This window comes from Cydia pomonella, chromosome 3, assembly GCF_033807575.1.
Source record: "Cydia pomonella isolate Wapato2018A chromosome 3, ilCydPomo1, whole genome shotgun sequence".
Classification (NCBI taxonomy): domain Eukaryota; kingdom Metazoa; phylum Arthropoda; class Insecta; order Lepidoptera; family Tortricidae; genus Cydia; species Cydia pomonella.
The window spans coordinates 32,854,481-32,867,154 of NC_084705.1; the positions used below are offsets into that span (position 1 = coordinate 32,854,481).

General features: G+C 36.6%; 1 protein-coding gene across 1 annotated transcript; it reads right to left on the reverse strand.

Annotated features, from left to right (window-relative positions):
- Positions 1-489: 489 nt before the first annotated feature.
- On the reverse strand, positions 490-12,588 carry LOC133516581 (uncharacterized). The gene is made up of 4 exons (XM_061849583.1): positions 11,894-12,588; positions 5,773-5,897; positions 4,931-5,121; positions 490-4,685 (listed from the first exon to the last, which is right to left on the reverse strand). Exons 1-4 carry the CDS (start codon positions 11,925-11,927, stop codon positions 4,244-4,246), a joined length of 792 nt encoding a protein of 263 aa, XP_061705567.1. The 5' UTR covers positions 11,928-12,588; the 3' UTR covers positions 490-4,243.
- Positions 12,589-12,674: the final 86 nt, after the last annotated feature.

Consider the following 12,674-nt stretch of genomic DNA (forward strand, 5'->3'; position numbering starts at 1 on the left):
ATCTTATCTTTATGTATAGTGTGACGCCGCCTTAACAAGATAGTCAGTGTCTGCTATGACATTTAGCCCGGCTCACTTTCGCTACTGCCAGCTACACGGACTGCATCTCGCTGCCTTACTAAAATATGTAACTATTTCTTAATAAGTACGTGATTTTTATAAAATATACCACCATTGAAGACTCTCATACAGTGTTTTATTCGAAAGTTACTACAGTACCTAGGCTCGAATTTAGTTAGTTATACAGGTGACCTTAGCCATTGGACAAACCCTGAAATCCCACATAGGGTTAATTCTCAGGAATGCTCAGACGTTAATATTTTTTAATATGAACATAAGATAAAAAAAAAATACATTTTTCGAACAAAAATTATTTGCAATAATCGACAACAAAAAGAAACACACTGTGTTAATCTTTGGCAGCGTTTTTGATAATTTCTTTTCGAAATATTTGATATCATTTTTCAAAAGTCAGAAGCTGTCAGTGTCATAAATAAATAAAACCGGCCAAGAGCATGTCGGGCCATGCTCAGAGTAGGATTCCGTAGTTACTCTTCCGTCACAAAAAGCTAAACTGGAGCTTAAAGTATGGTAGATTGTTAACCAAGGGATGAACTGTGGGTGTACGTCTTTTTACTATGAAGGGGAAACTTTTTGCGATAACTCAAAAACAGCTAAACTGATCATATCCGCTATAGTTTTCATTTAATGTCTTTCTTAAGCTCTACTTCCAAGTTTTTTTTCATATTTTTTGGACCTATGGTTCAAAAGTTAGGGGGGGGACACATTTTTTTTTCTTTCGGAGCGATTATCTCCGAAAATATTCACTTTATCAAAAAATGATTGTCGAAGACCCCTATTAGTTTTGAAAAACCTTTCCAACGATATGCCACACTGTAGGGTTGAAGCAAAAAAAATGTTCACCCCCACTTTACGTGTAGGGGAGGTACCCTAAAAAAAAAATTAGATTTTATTGTACGACTTTGTCGGCTTTATTGATTTATATATCCATGCCAAATTTCAGCTTTCTAGCACTAACGACCACGGAGCAAAGCCTCGGACAGACAGACAGACAGACAGACAGACGGACATGGCGAAACTATAAGGGTTCCTAGTTGACTACGGAACCCTAAAAAGATCGAAGAGGTCGAAGACGTTTCCATACTATTCTTTGAGGATATGGCTAGGGACACACTGTATTTTAAATGGACTGCCCATTGTATTATTTAACTATACTTTTATGATTATAACTTGTACTGTTTTCTATTAGGTGTGGAGTAGTGCAATAAGGAGCATTCTTAATTTTGTTAGGTTATACCACCATTGAAGAACATCCGACAGGGTTCAGTGCGATTCAAACACTTCATTCACACGACAAAAATCATTTAATTAACAGTAATTATTTACGTGCTTTTCTTGATTTTGAAGAATTTGGAGTAGGAAAAGGTATTTCAAAAATACTACAGGTATGTTTGTTTGTATATTTATATTACATATTCATTTTTTACATTAGGTTAATATGAAACTAATTTGCACAAAAAGTAATTTATAATGTAAACACATAAGATATAGATTGCCACCCTACCCGTTGACACTTTCGACATAGTACAAAGAGTGGGGAAGTAGGTTATCTTCATACAAACGCACCGCGCGCGGCTTGTATGTGTGCGCCATAGTATCTATGCGTCGCTCGCACGCACGCACGCACACTCAAACAAAATCTCGACCTGTTTCTCAGTGCGCCAGTCGGGGCTTATGTTTGAGTGTGCGTGTGGCGACGTAAAGATACTATGGCGGCGCACACATACAAGCCGCGCGCGATGCCACAAAATAAAAAATAAACAGAAGGTCCGTTCCCGCCGTTCTTGAAAATACATACCTAAACTTGCCCGACTCACTAGGGTTGCTTCTGTATTAATTTCGAATTTTAAAAAGGATTAGGTAATATAAGTTTACAGACATAGAATATACATACATCGATTCGTTTATACATACATCTTATCATGTTTACATTCCTTAGAGACTGCATTTTGACGTACATGACAGTAGTTACCTACGTAGCGGCGGGGACGTCAAGTGAGCAACGCGCGCACTGCCCGAGAGTGCCCGAAAACGCCTGTAAATGTAACGCCTGTGTGCGTAAATGTCACGTCTGTGTACGTGCGGCGAAAATGGCGCTTTGTACTGAGCGAACTCTCTGCTCCGGCGCGCGCCGCCGCTATTTACTTTGTGGCGGTGCGTTTGTATGAAGGTAACTTACTTCCCCACTTTTTGTACTATGCTTTCGATCTTCTTTTGAGCCAGTAGTGACTTAAGGCACTACAAAAATACATGGCAATGGCTCGTACTCCTTTCAGTGTCAATGATTGGATACTTTACCCTATTAAGTATACTTAATGTTTAAGACGATCATCTACTTAAAAATATTAATTTATTGATATGTTATCTGATCGAACATCTTGGCTGTGAAAATAAAATTATCTAACAATAAGATACAGCAATTACTTAATACTGTATACTTACTCAGACATAAACACCATAAAGATAGGATGCTTGCTATGGGTAGGGCACATTTTACGGATGGACTAGGCCAGAGTACCCAAACGCCTTCTAGAAGGCCGACCCGAGAGCCGCAGAAATAAAGGCAGGCCCAAGATCAGATGGTCGGACGGCGTATACCAACATATCAGAATCTTAGGAGTGACAAGTTGGAGAAGGCGATCAATAGACCGGACTGGAGAGATTTGCTTAACCAGGCTAAGGCTGCAATGCCTCAAATGATGATGATCTTAGACATAGGACAGTTCTTTAAACGCAAACTAATTTGAAATTAACTGACTACCAATAATCACTATCTTAACCTAACACAGATCACAGCAATTGAACATAAAACCTCACTGCTAAGTTTGACGAGGCCTCCGACTCTTCGTTTTCGTTTTTTATTCTTCGTTTTTGTTCTCCGTTCTCTGTGAAAACGTGATGCTTTTGATAAGAAAGCAAAGGAAGAAGAAGGAAGTATCTGATGCTTCGGTCCGGGCCCAGGCCGTTCTAGCGTGAGTCATCCTTAAATTCTAATAACCACTGGTTTACATGAAACAAATAATATATATTTAATATCTGTCTGACTTACTGCAGACAATCATCGAGGGAAAGTATGAGGGAAAAACAGGGAGAGGTAGACCCAGAAATAAATGGAAAGACTGAACGCATACAAAAGATGCAGCCACCCTCAAGAGATTGAAGACCAGAGAGCTGAATGCCATGCTGACCGCCGACGTCCATTAGGCTGGGCATGGTACCAGAAGAAGAAGAATATCTGTCTACTCCAATGGGGAAAATAACTTTTAAAAGTTGCATCGTTAAGTTACATACTTTCAGCATACACAGTACACTTAACTTAGGTATAAGTTCATTTTATTATATACTTGGTTACAAAGTTTTGATACAAATTACGAAAAATTATAAAATTAAAATAACCGATATGTAACATTGACATCAATTTTAAAATTACTCAGTAGAGTTACATACAATCTACGTTCAACATTTTACGGGTACAATTTTTTTTAATTTCAGTACCATTTCGTATCTTGGATAGTGACAATAGTACATTGCGCAACAAGGGGGGTAAGTGACATTTTTGATTCGAGGGTGGTAATTAAAGACCCGAGTTTGCAATATTCTTACCCCCGGAGTTACACACAATGTTTTTCATCACACTTGTGAAGAGAAAACTAAATTTAAATTGAAATAATTCTTAAATACGGTGACATATAAAACATTCGTCCGCCATTTTGTAATTTCTTGACAAGTTAGGCATCGAATGCACAGAGCTATTCGGCATTCAGCTATTGAAAATGATGTAAAAATATTTTAAACGGCTCGTAAATTAATCAAATTAAATAATTTTAAACATAATTAAAAATATTAAATTATAAACGTCAGTATTCTACAAGTAAGACTCATTTATGCTACTTGGTTTGTATGAATAAGTAACATAATTGAACAATAGAGCTATAACTCCCTAGGGATTTTTTCAGAATCCATAACTCCCGCGGGAACAATATAGGCCTTTGTCCTTCAGTACACCTGCATGAAATAAGGTCTTTTTCCAGCAAATGTGATGAAAAGAAATGAAAGTCGCTAGGGAACTAATAATATTTGTCACTGTGACAAAACGATGTGGCACTGAAATTAAATTCCTGGACCGTACCTCAATTTTTGGCTTAAAACTCTTCCCAACCTCTTACTTGCCATCCTTCCCATCATCTTTTTCCTTAAACTTATCCTCTTTCCCATTCTGAGGTGCAATCATCAGCAAATTATTTCCATTCTTATCCGGCGTTAAATTCCTGAACGGAACATTCTGTCGCCATCTTGGGGGATAATAATAATGGTTCCTGAGCACACGGAGATGGTCTTTCCCAAAAATGTACTCTGTCTTCGTGCAGGTAAAGGTACGTTGGGTTCTGCGTTCCTCATTCTCTTCATTCCCGTATTTAGAAGCCTCTTCGATGAAGACCTTGGGTCTGGGGCCGTCGTCCTCGAAATAGGGTCGCTTGAGGCGTAGCCGGCGAGTTTGCGGGCTGAGGGGGGACTCGCATTTGATGGCAAGAGCGGTGTTCTCTTTGTTGGTGAGGCCGTGATTCTTCTGCCATTCTAGGACTTCGCAGAGGAGACCGATGTACCTGATTGACAAAGGTGGAAGCTTTATTTTTTTATTACTTCAGAGGTGCATGAGAAGCGTGGTCTAGAGTATGAGACACAACTATTTATAAATCTATCGTTCGTCATAAGTAACATTGACAGGTTAGACATCGTAGGCACAGACCTATTCGATATTCACAGCAGCAGCAGATGTTGAACAGCTTCTAAAAAAGCGAAACTTGTTGTACAGAGACGGCAGCTCTTCATGACCTGAGGACATTGTTACCTAATAGCCATGCGGAGAATCTCATTCTTAGAGAGTTTCTTATCCGGTGGATGAGTAGGCACAAGACGACGGAGCTCAGCGAAGGCTCCACTCACGTTCTGCTGACGCCAGCGTTCACGGCAGTTTGTGAATAGTTTGCGAGGAGGCCGGAGTAGACAGGAGTTGATTGCCGGTAGGTCTTCGTGCAAACTCTGGAAAAGAAAAATAGTTTAGGTAAGATTGAAAATATTGACTCGGACCGTTTTAAGCTCGACTTTATTATAGCTGAGCCCTGTACCGACACCATGAAGCCCATTGGAAGAAAGTGCTGTCTTTTGGGTGTCAATGAACTAGCTTGCGTAACTTAGGGCCAGTTGCAATTAGAGAATAAGATCTCTTGGCTAAATAAAGAAATGTTTGCGAAATATACCTAGTTACGAGAATGGACCGAAGTAAAATTACCACAGAACTTTTCAACTTCGTCAGAAATTGGAAGAAAGTAATAACTCCTAAGAGGCATAAAAGGAAGATTAAATTTAACATTAGGTAAAGTAATGTGGGGTAAGACTGGTAAAAGAAACAGTATGAGGATTCCCTCCCTACAAGTTTTTCTTTTAAGCCCTCTAACCATACATTACAACTATATGTTTACCTGAACAGGTAAATTTTGTAGGTCATCGTGGTTATCAGGGAGACAGATCATCGTTCAGCATTTCGTTATCTGGTTCATCGGCGGAGCACGATACCAAACCCATTGATTATAATAATGTGTTTACTATTTTACCTATCAAAACAGGTAGGTTCTGTCAGTCATCATCCGTAACTGATAGAACATCGTCAATAGTAAATTGTTTTCTGTTTACCTGAACAGGGAGGTTCTGTCGGTCATCGTCGCTATCTGGAAGACACAAGTCGTCGCTCAGCATTTCGCTATCTGGCTCCTCGTCGGAGCACGATTCTTGATCCGACGCCATTGCGTTCTGGTTCGCTGCGTACAAAAAAGGGTCAAACTTTTTTGCATGAGTTAGCATTGTGCAAATATGAGTCAAAAAGAAAAAGGTCACATCTGTGAACAACACAATACAAGTTAACGACTCTGGTATATAATATATCCTGATTTTCTTATATGTCTCAAGTACTGAATAAATATGAACATCAAAAAAAAAACTATAACTTGAAACGTAATAAATAGTCGAGCATATAAAAAAAATCCAGCGCCGTGTCAAAAACGCCTGGAAGAGATATTGCTGGTTCATGAAAGAGCTGATGAAGGGTAGCCTTCCATTGTTACTGAAGCGATAACTGGACGATATGTGTATCCTGCCCATCCTAACCTCCGGGGCTCATAAAGAGTTAGAAGTCCAAATTGAAGGGTTGGCAACGCGCTATTGAGCGCAGCATTTTAGGTGTGAAGGGAACTGATCGTATCCGGAACAGTACACTGCGCTCAAAAACCCGTATTGCTGACGTTGGTGAGAAGACTGCTAGGCTAAAATGGGACTGGGCCGGCCACGTCTGCCGCATGCATCCAGACAGGTGGGCTAGTGTAGCTACCAAGTGGATGCCAGAAGAAGGGCGCGGACACGACAGGCTCAGACGGAGATGACGGGACCTAGACACCTTCTTCAACAACTGGCTGGAGTCGTGGGGAACAAGGGGACAGACTTTAGCCCAGCCGTGGGAAACCATGGCTAGAAATTCGAATATTGTTATAAGCACGATCAAACCTTCTACTTCTTAAAAAGCGATAATGAAATTCTTAATAAAATGTTCTCCGATTGTTTACCTACTACTATTATATTGCCCACAGGAAAGAAACCCGTTTTCCGGAACTTTTTAATTTGTTTTAGATTTTTAAGTTATACATATTTCATGATATTTATGGTATTTATCTGTGGGCCAGTTGCCTGAAAATAAATATTTTTCATTCATTCATTGAAACCTTAAAGTGACAATCATATATGTACAAAACTCCAAAGGAAACTTGAATACCGTCAATCTCCTCAACATCGCCCACACTCTTAACTGTCCATCCGTGGACCTTATTACAAAAGGCATAAGGTCCACCGACGGACATTTAAGAGTGTTGCTGTTTGTACCAGAGTTTGTACCAAAAAACGGTGATAAGACCCGATTTTATAAGATCTATTTAACTAATTGTAAAGTAGGGAATGGATTATACTTGATGTTACTGCGTATTCTGCTGCCATAGAAATACAGAAAACGCTCATTAATGCATACTTATTTCATAAAAAATACTGCATATTCTTCTCCTTATATATGTATTGATGTTGTTGTTGTTGTTGTCCTAAAGCACCCCAGAGGTAGGTGTATTGATGGTAGGTAAAAAAACATAGCAACTAAATAAAGCAGTATCTACCGGAAGCGACTATCAGCGGATGCGCTATAATTAACAATGAGGAATTATTCGCGGCCATCTTTCTTTAGTTTCTACCTAAACTTGGTTGTAATTAGACCTTGTTCTATCATCATTATGACGAAAACAATTAATGTAGTTAGGACGAAAGGGCACGACCAGACCAAATGTAGTCCCCACTTTCCTCTCAGACATTTTTTTTTCACAAGTTGAACACTATTAAATATCAATAGCAATATTTTGAACATTTTACTGAAGCTATTATTATGCATTATTTTTAAGGTCTGTTTTTTTTATTCCGTAGACTAAAATGACGTTTCTTAAGTAAGACATGACATTTTTTAGTACCACATGAAATGTCATTTTAGTCTATGGAATAAAAGCGGCCAAGTGCGAGTCGGACTCGCGCATGAAGGGTTCCGTACAATTTAAGACGTATTAAAAAAAATCTTACTAGATCTTGTTCAACATTTTACCACTTTGGACACACATTTTACCACTTTGGAAGTGTCTCTCGCGCAAACTATTCAGTTTAGAAAAAAATGATAATAGGAACCTAAATATCATTTTTGAAGACCTATCCATAGATACCTTACACGTATATGTTTGATGAAAAAAATTTTTTTTTAATTTTATGACGTATTAAAAAAAAAACTACTCACTAGATCTCGTTCAAAACAATTTTCGGTGGAAGTTTGCATGGTAATGTATATCATATATTTTTTTTAGATTTTTCATTCTGTTATTTTAGAAGTTACAGGGGGGGGGGGACACTTTTTTTCACTTTGGAAGGTTCTCTCGCGCAAACTATTCAGTTTAGAAAAAAATGATATTAGAAACATTAATATCATTTTTGAAGACCTATCCATAGATACCCCACACGTATGGGTATGATGAAAAACAATTTTTTTTTAAAATTTCATGACGTATTAAAAAAACTACTTACTAGATCTGGTTCAAACCAATTTTCGTTGGAAGTTTGCATGGTAATGTATATCATATATTTTTTTTAGATTTTTCATTCCGTTATTTTAGAAGTTACAGGGGGGGGACACACTTTTTTTCACTTTGGAAGTGTCTCTCGCGCAAACTATTCAGTTTAGAAAAAAATGATATTAGAAACCTAAATATCATTTTTGAAGACCTATCCTTAGATACCCCACACGTATGGGTTTGATGAAAAAAAAAATTTTTTTAAATTTTTATGACGTATTAAAAAAAAACTACTTACTAGATCTCGTTCGAACCAATTTTCGGTGGAAGTTTGCATGGCAATGTATATCATATATTTTTTTTAGATTTTTCATTCTGTTATTTTAGAAGTTACAGGGGGGGGGACACACTTTTTTTCACTTTGGAAGGTTCTCTCGCGCAAATTATTCAGTTTAGAAAAAAATGATATTAGAAACATTAATATCATTTTTGAAGACCTATCCATAGATACCCCACACGTATGGGTATGATGAAAAATTTTTTTTTTTTTTAATTTCATGACGTATTAAAAAAAAACTACTTACTAGATCTCGTTCAAACCAATTTTCGGTGGAAGTTTACATAGCAATGTATATCATATATTTTTTTTTAATTTTTCATTCTGTTATTTTAGAAGTTACGGGGGGGGGGGGGACACACATTTTACCACTTTGGAAGTGTCTCTCGCGCAAACTATTAATTTTAGAAAAAAATGATATTAGAAACCTCAATATCATTTTTGAAGACCTATCCATAGATACCCCACACGTATGGGTTTGATGAAAAAAGATTTTTTGAGTTTCAGTTCTAAGTATGGGGAACCCCCAAAATTTTTTTTTTTTTTTCTATTTTTTTGTAAACATCCTAATGCGGTTCATAGAATACATCTACTTACCAAGTTTGAACAGTATAGCTCGTATAGTTTCGGAAAAAAGTGGCTGTGACAGAATCGGACAGACAGACGGACATGACGAATCTATAAGGGTTCCGTTTTTGCCATTTGGCTACGGAACCCTAAAAAGAGAAAGGTGATTTTATATATAGGAACCTAATATATTAACTAGTGTTGGCCGAAACGGTAATAAATAAATAAATAAATAAATATTATAGGACATTATTACACAAATTGACTAAGTCCCACAGTAAGCTCAATAAGGCTTGTGTTGAGGGTACTTAGACAATGATATATATAATATATAAATATTTATAAATACTTAAATACATAGAAAACACCCATGACTCAGGAACAAATATCCATGCTTGATTTGAACCCGGGACCATCAGCTTCGTAGGCAGGGTCACTACCCACTAGGCTAAACCGGTCCACATACGTCGGAAATCCCGATTTAGGCGGCCAAAAGTCAACTTTCTAAAAGTAGGCTTATCGCAAAACTAATTGGCTCTCGAAAAACACCACACTATCACGGATTTAATCCTACCCCATTACTACCCCTATCAGTTTCGCAGGTCATATACGAGGTTCTCGAAACTCGGTCATCACACTCGTTGCACACGCAGTTCATAGCACTCTTATCCGAAGCAAACATTTCTAAGTCATTATTTATTTTTGTGGAGTTTTTTTGTGAGTGAAAGTGATGGATATCAAAAATACAGGTAAGTTTCTTTTATTTTAATCTATTTTGAATTATATATATTTATTTAATGATACATATATAACCCACTAAACATTACCCTTTTCGTAATTAAAATTTTGAGTATTTTTTGTATTCAATAGTGAATATACTATACTTCCGAGCTCGTCCGAGTATTTTTTTTGATGGCATTCTATAAAACAAGTCTTTATTTATATATCCTGAAAAAATTGGGGAGCACTTTTGAGCACTTTTTAAAATATCGAGTTTCAAAAAAAATCACGATATAACAAATTATTACGTTGTTTTTTTCAATACTGTTTAAATGGCTTTTCTGTTGTTATAGGTTCATCAAATACCTCGGGTGTAAAAGTTGTGACTCGAAAATATCTGTTTGACAAGATGAATGAACCAAAATTCCAGTCAATAACAGAAAAATTTGACTTCTTGGAAAATTATCTCCTTATATGCCCAAGTGACGCAGACAAAGAAAAACAGGCTATGAAGCATAGATTTTCACATTTTAAATCAGAATTTAAAAAGAAATGGACTAAATCACGTCGTATAGTGGAAAAATTTCTGACAACTAATGGATCTTGGTTGGAAGGAACATTTGAAATATCGATTAAAACTCATTGCAGGCGCGGTCGGCCGTCCAAATCGTTCAGTGAGTCTAGTGAAAGAACAAAACACAGGAAAACTGATAACTTGCTCCACTGTAAATAAATAGGTTATAGATCTAAAGTTAATAAAGCGGATTCGAGTGAAACAGATCGCCTTACTCCGCAACAAGCACTGACTTAGCAGTACGAGAAAGAAAATTCGCGTTAAATCATTTCTGCAAGAAACTATGCAGCTATTGATTTCTGCTGAGCCACATATAGCGAGAGCTGCCGCAGCGCAGAGCGAGGAATGCTTCCAAAGCAATAAAGATGATTTTTCTTTAAGATACGATGATGATTAATATTGTTTTGTGTGAACCTTTGTATACATATAAACGTAATAGTATTAAGTAAAAGTAAATATTCTTTATTGCACCACAAAGAAGACAAATTTAAAAAACAGATTTACAATGTAAAGAAAGGTAGCAACAGGCGGTCTTATCGCTGTAAGCGATCTCTTCCAGACAACCTTAGGGTAGCAGTATTAGATGCGAACCTATGTGTACTTCTATGACTTTCTGTAATGTGTTACTTGTATACCAAAATATATATAGTAGATATTATATTATTTACATATAATGGAAGATAATAAAATATATCAATACCCAACTTAACATTGTATTATTCATAAATATATAAAATATTTAAGCTAAGAGGAGCCCTGAAATGTGAAAAAAACTGAAATAACTGAAAAATGGCCATAATATAAATAATAATAATATTAATTATATAAAACTACATTTTCTTACATCAAAATCGTGTTTAAAATGCAAAAATGTAATAAAATATTTTTGGCCGCCTAAATCGTCATTTTCGACCTATGTGCGGTCGTCAAGCAATGCAATGCAATTGAACAATAACCATTACAAATTGAACCGTATACTGTGACTGCCCTTTACGGTTCAATTTGTAATGGTTAAAGGTCAATAATAAATTAACGTTGGGCTAACACCGCTATTAACCATACCTATGAGCTTAGAAAAATTTGTACGGAATTTGTTTTTCGCTCCAAACTATTATAATAATAAAAAAATCGTAAATAGTCAAACAAAGGGGTAAGCTATGGACAATATACAATAAACTGTGTAGAAATATTTAGTATAAAGTCGAGATCCAGAGAGGAAATTGGGGTCTTCGTTTTTTCAGGGAAATGGTCGTCTACTACATTATCATTGCATTAATAGTAGTTCTAGAAAAAAGGTTTAAACCTCTGATCCATTTTTTTTGTTTAAATTAAAACCCTTTTATTTTTTAGTTATCAATTATAATGTTCCTTCATTTACTAACTGCAACATGTTACAATTATAGGTAAGTATTTGTTGTATAAATGAAACGTAATTATTAATAAAACTAAGCTCAGCTTTATTTTGAAAACACTTACCAGTTAATACACCACTCTTCGTCACGGTTGGCATAAAAACTGACAATAATTCACTACAAGCAACACTTCACTCACACCTCAACGCGACTCATAACATGAGTGCTTCCAGCCACAGCTAATTGTAGACTGATAAAAAATGCAATTTCAAGGGGTTGTAGAGTCGCGCTGTGATTGGTTGAGGGCGGGGCGGCTGGCGACCAATCGGAGAGCTTGAAGGGCGTTAAGGGGGGAACTCCTTGTTAATATGTTTGCATTATAAAAAGGTGGATCGTCACCTCTAGCGATTTAAAGGAAAAATAGTTTACTTTTCAGAACAAAATGTCCACCACATGTAAAATATTATACAATAATCTGCCCAAAATAATGTTTTTCTACTCGTCGTCCGTATTGGTAGAATTAAGATTTCGTATACCAAACTATAATTGCGTACTTTTCATGTACTGGCTCCCAGCTCAACTATAAGATTTATTTCGATACGCTTTAGTCAGTTGTATGTTTTACCAATTAAGGGCGCGGGGTGGGAGTCGCGTGTTTATGTCAACATTTTTGTCTACAGAGACTTACCAATTTTCATTATTTATTTAGGTTTTATACTAAAAAAAGTAATATTTTAGATGACTTGTAGAAAAAGTATTGTATACAATAGTGATCAAGCTTTTCAATCTCGTACCTTGCTTAGGCAACTCAGCAAGCTTCATTGCCTATTCCGGTACTCGACTCAAAAGCTCTATATTATATCACGATTGTATACTATTTGACTATCTACGCCTACTGTTTCACA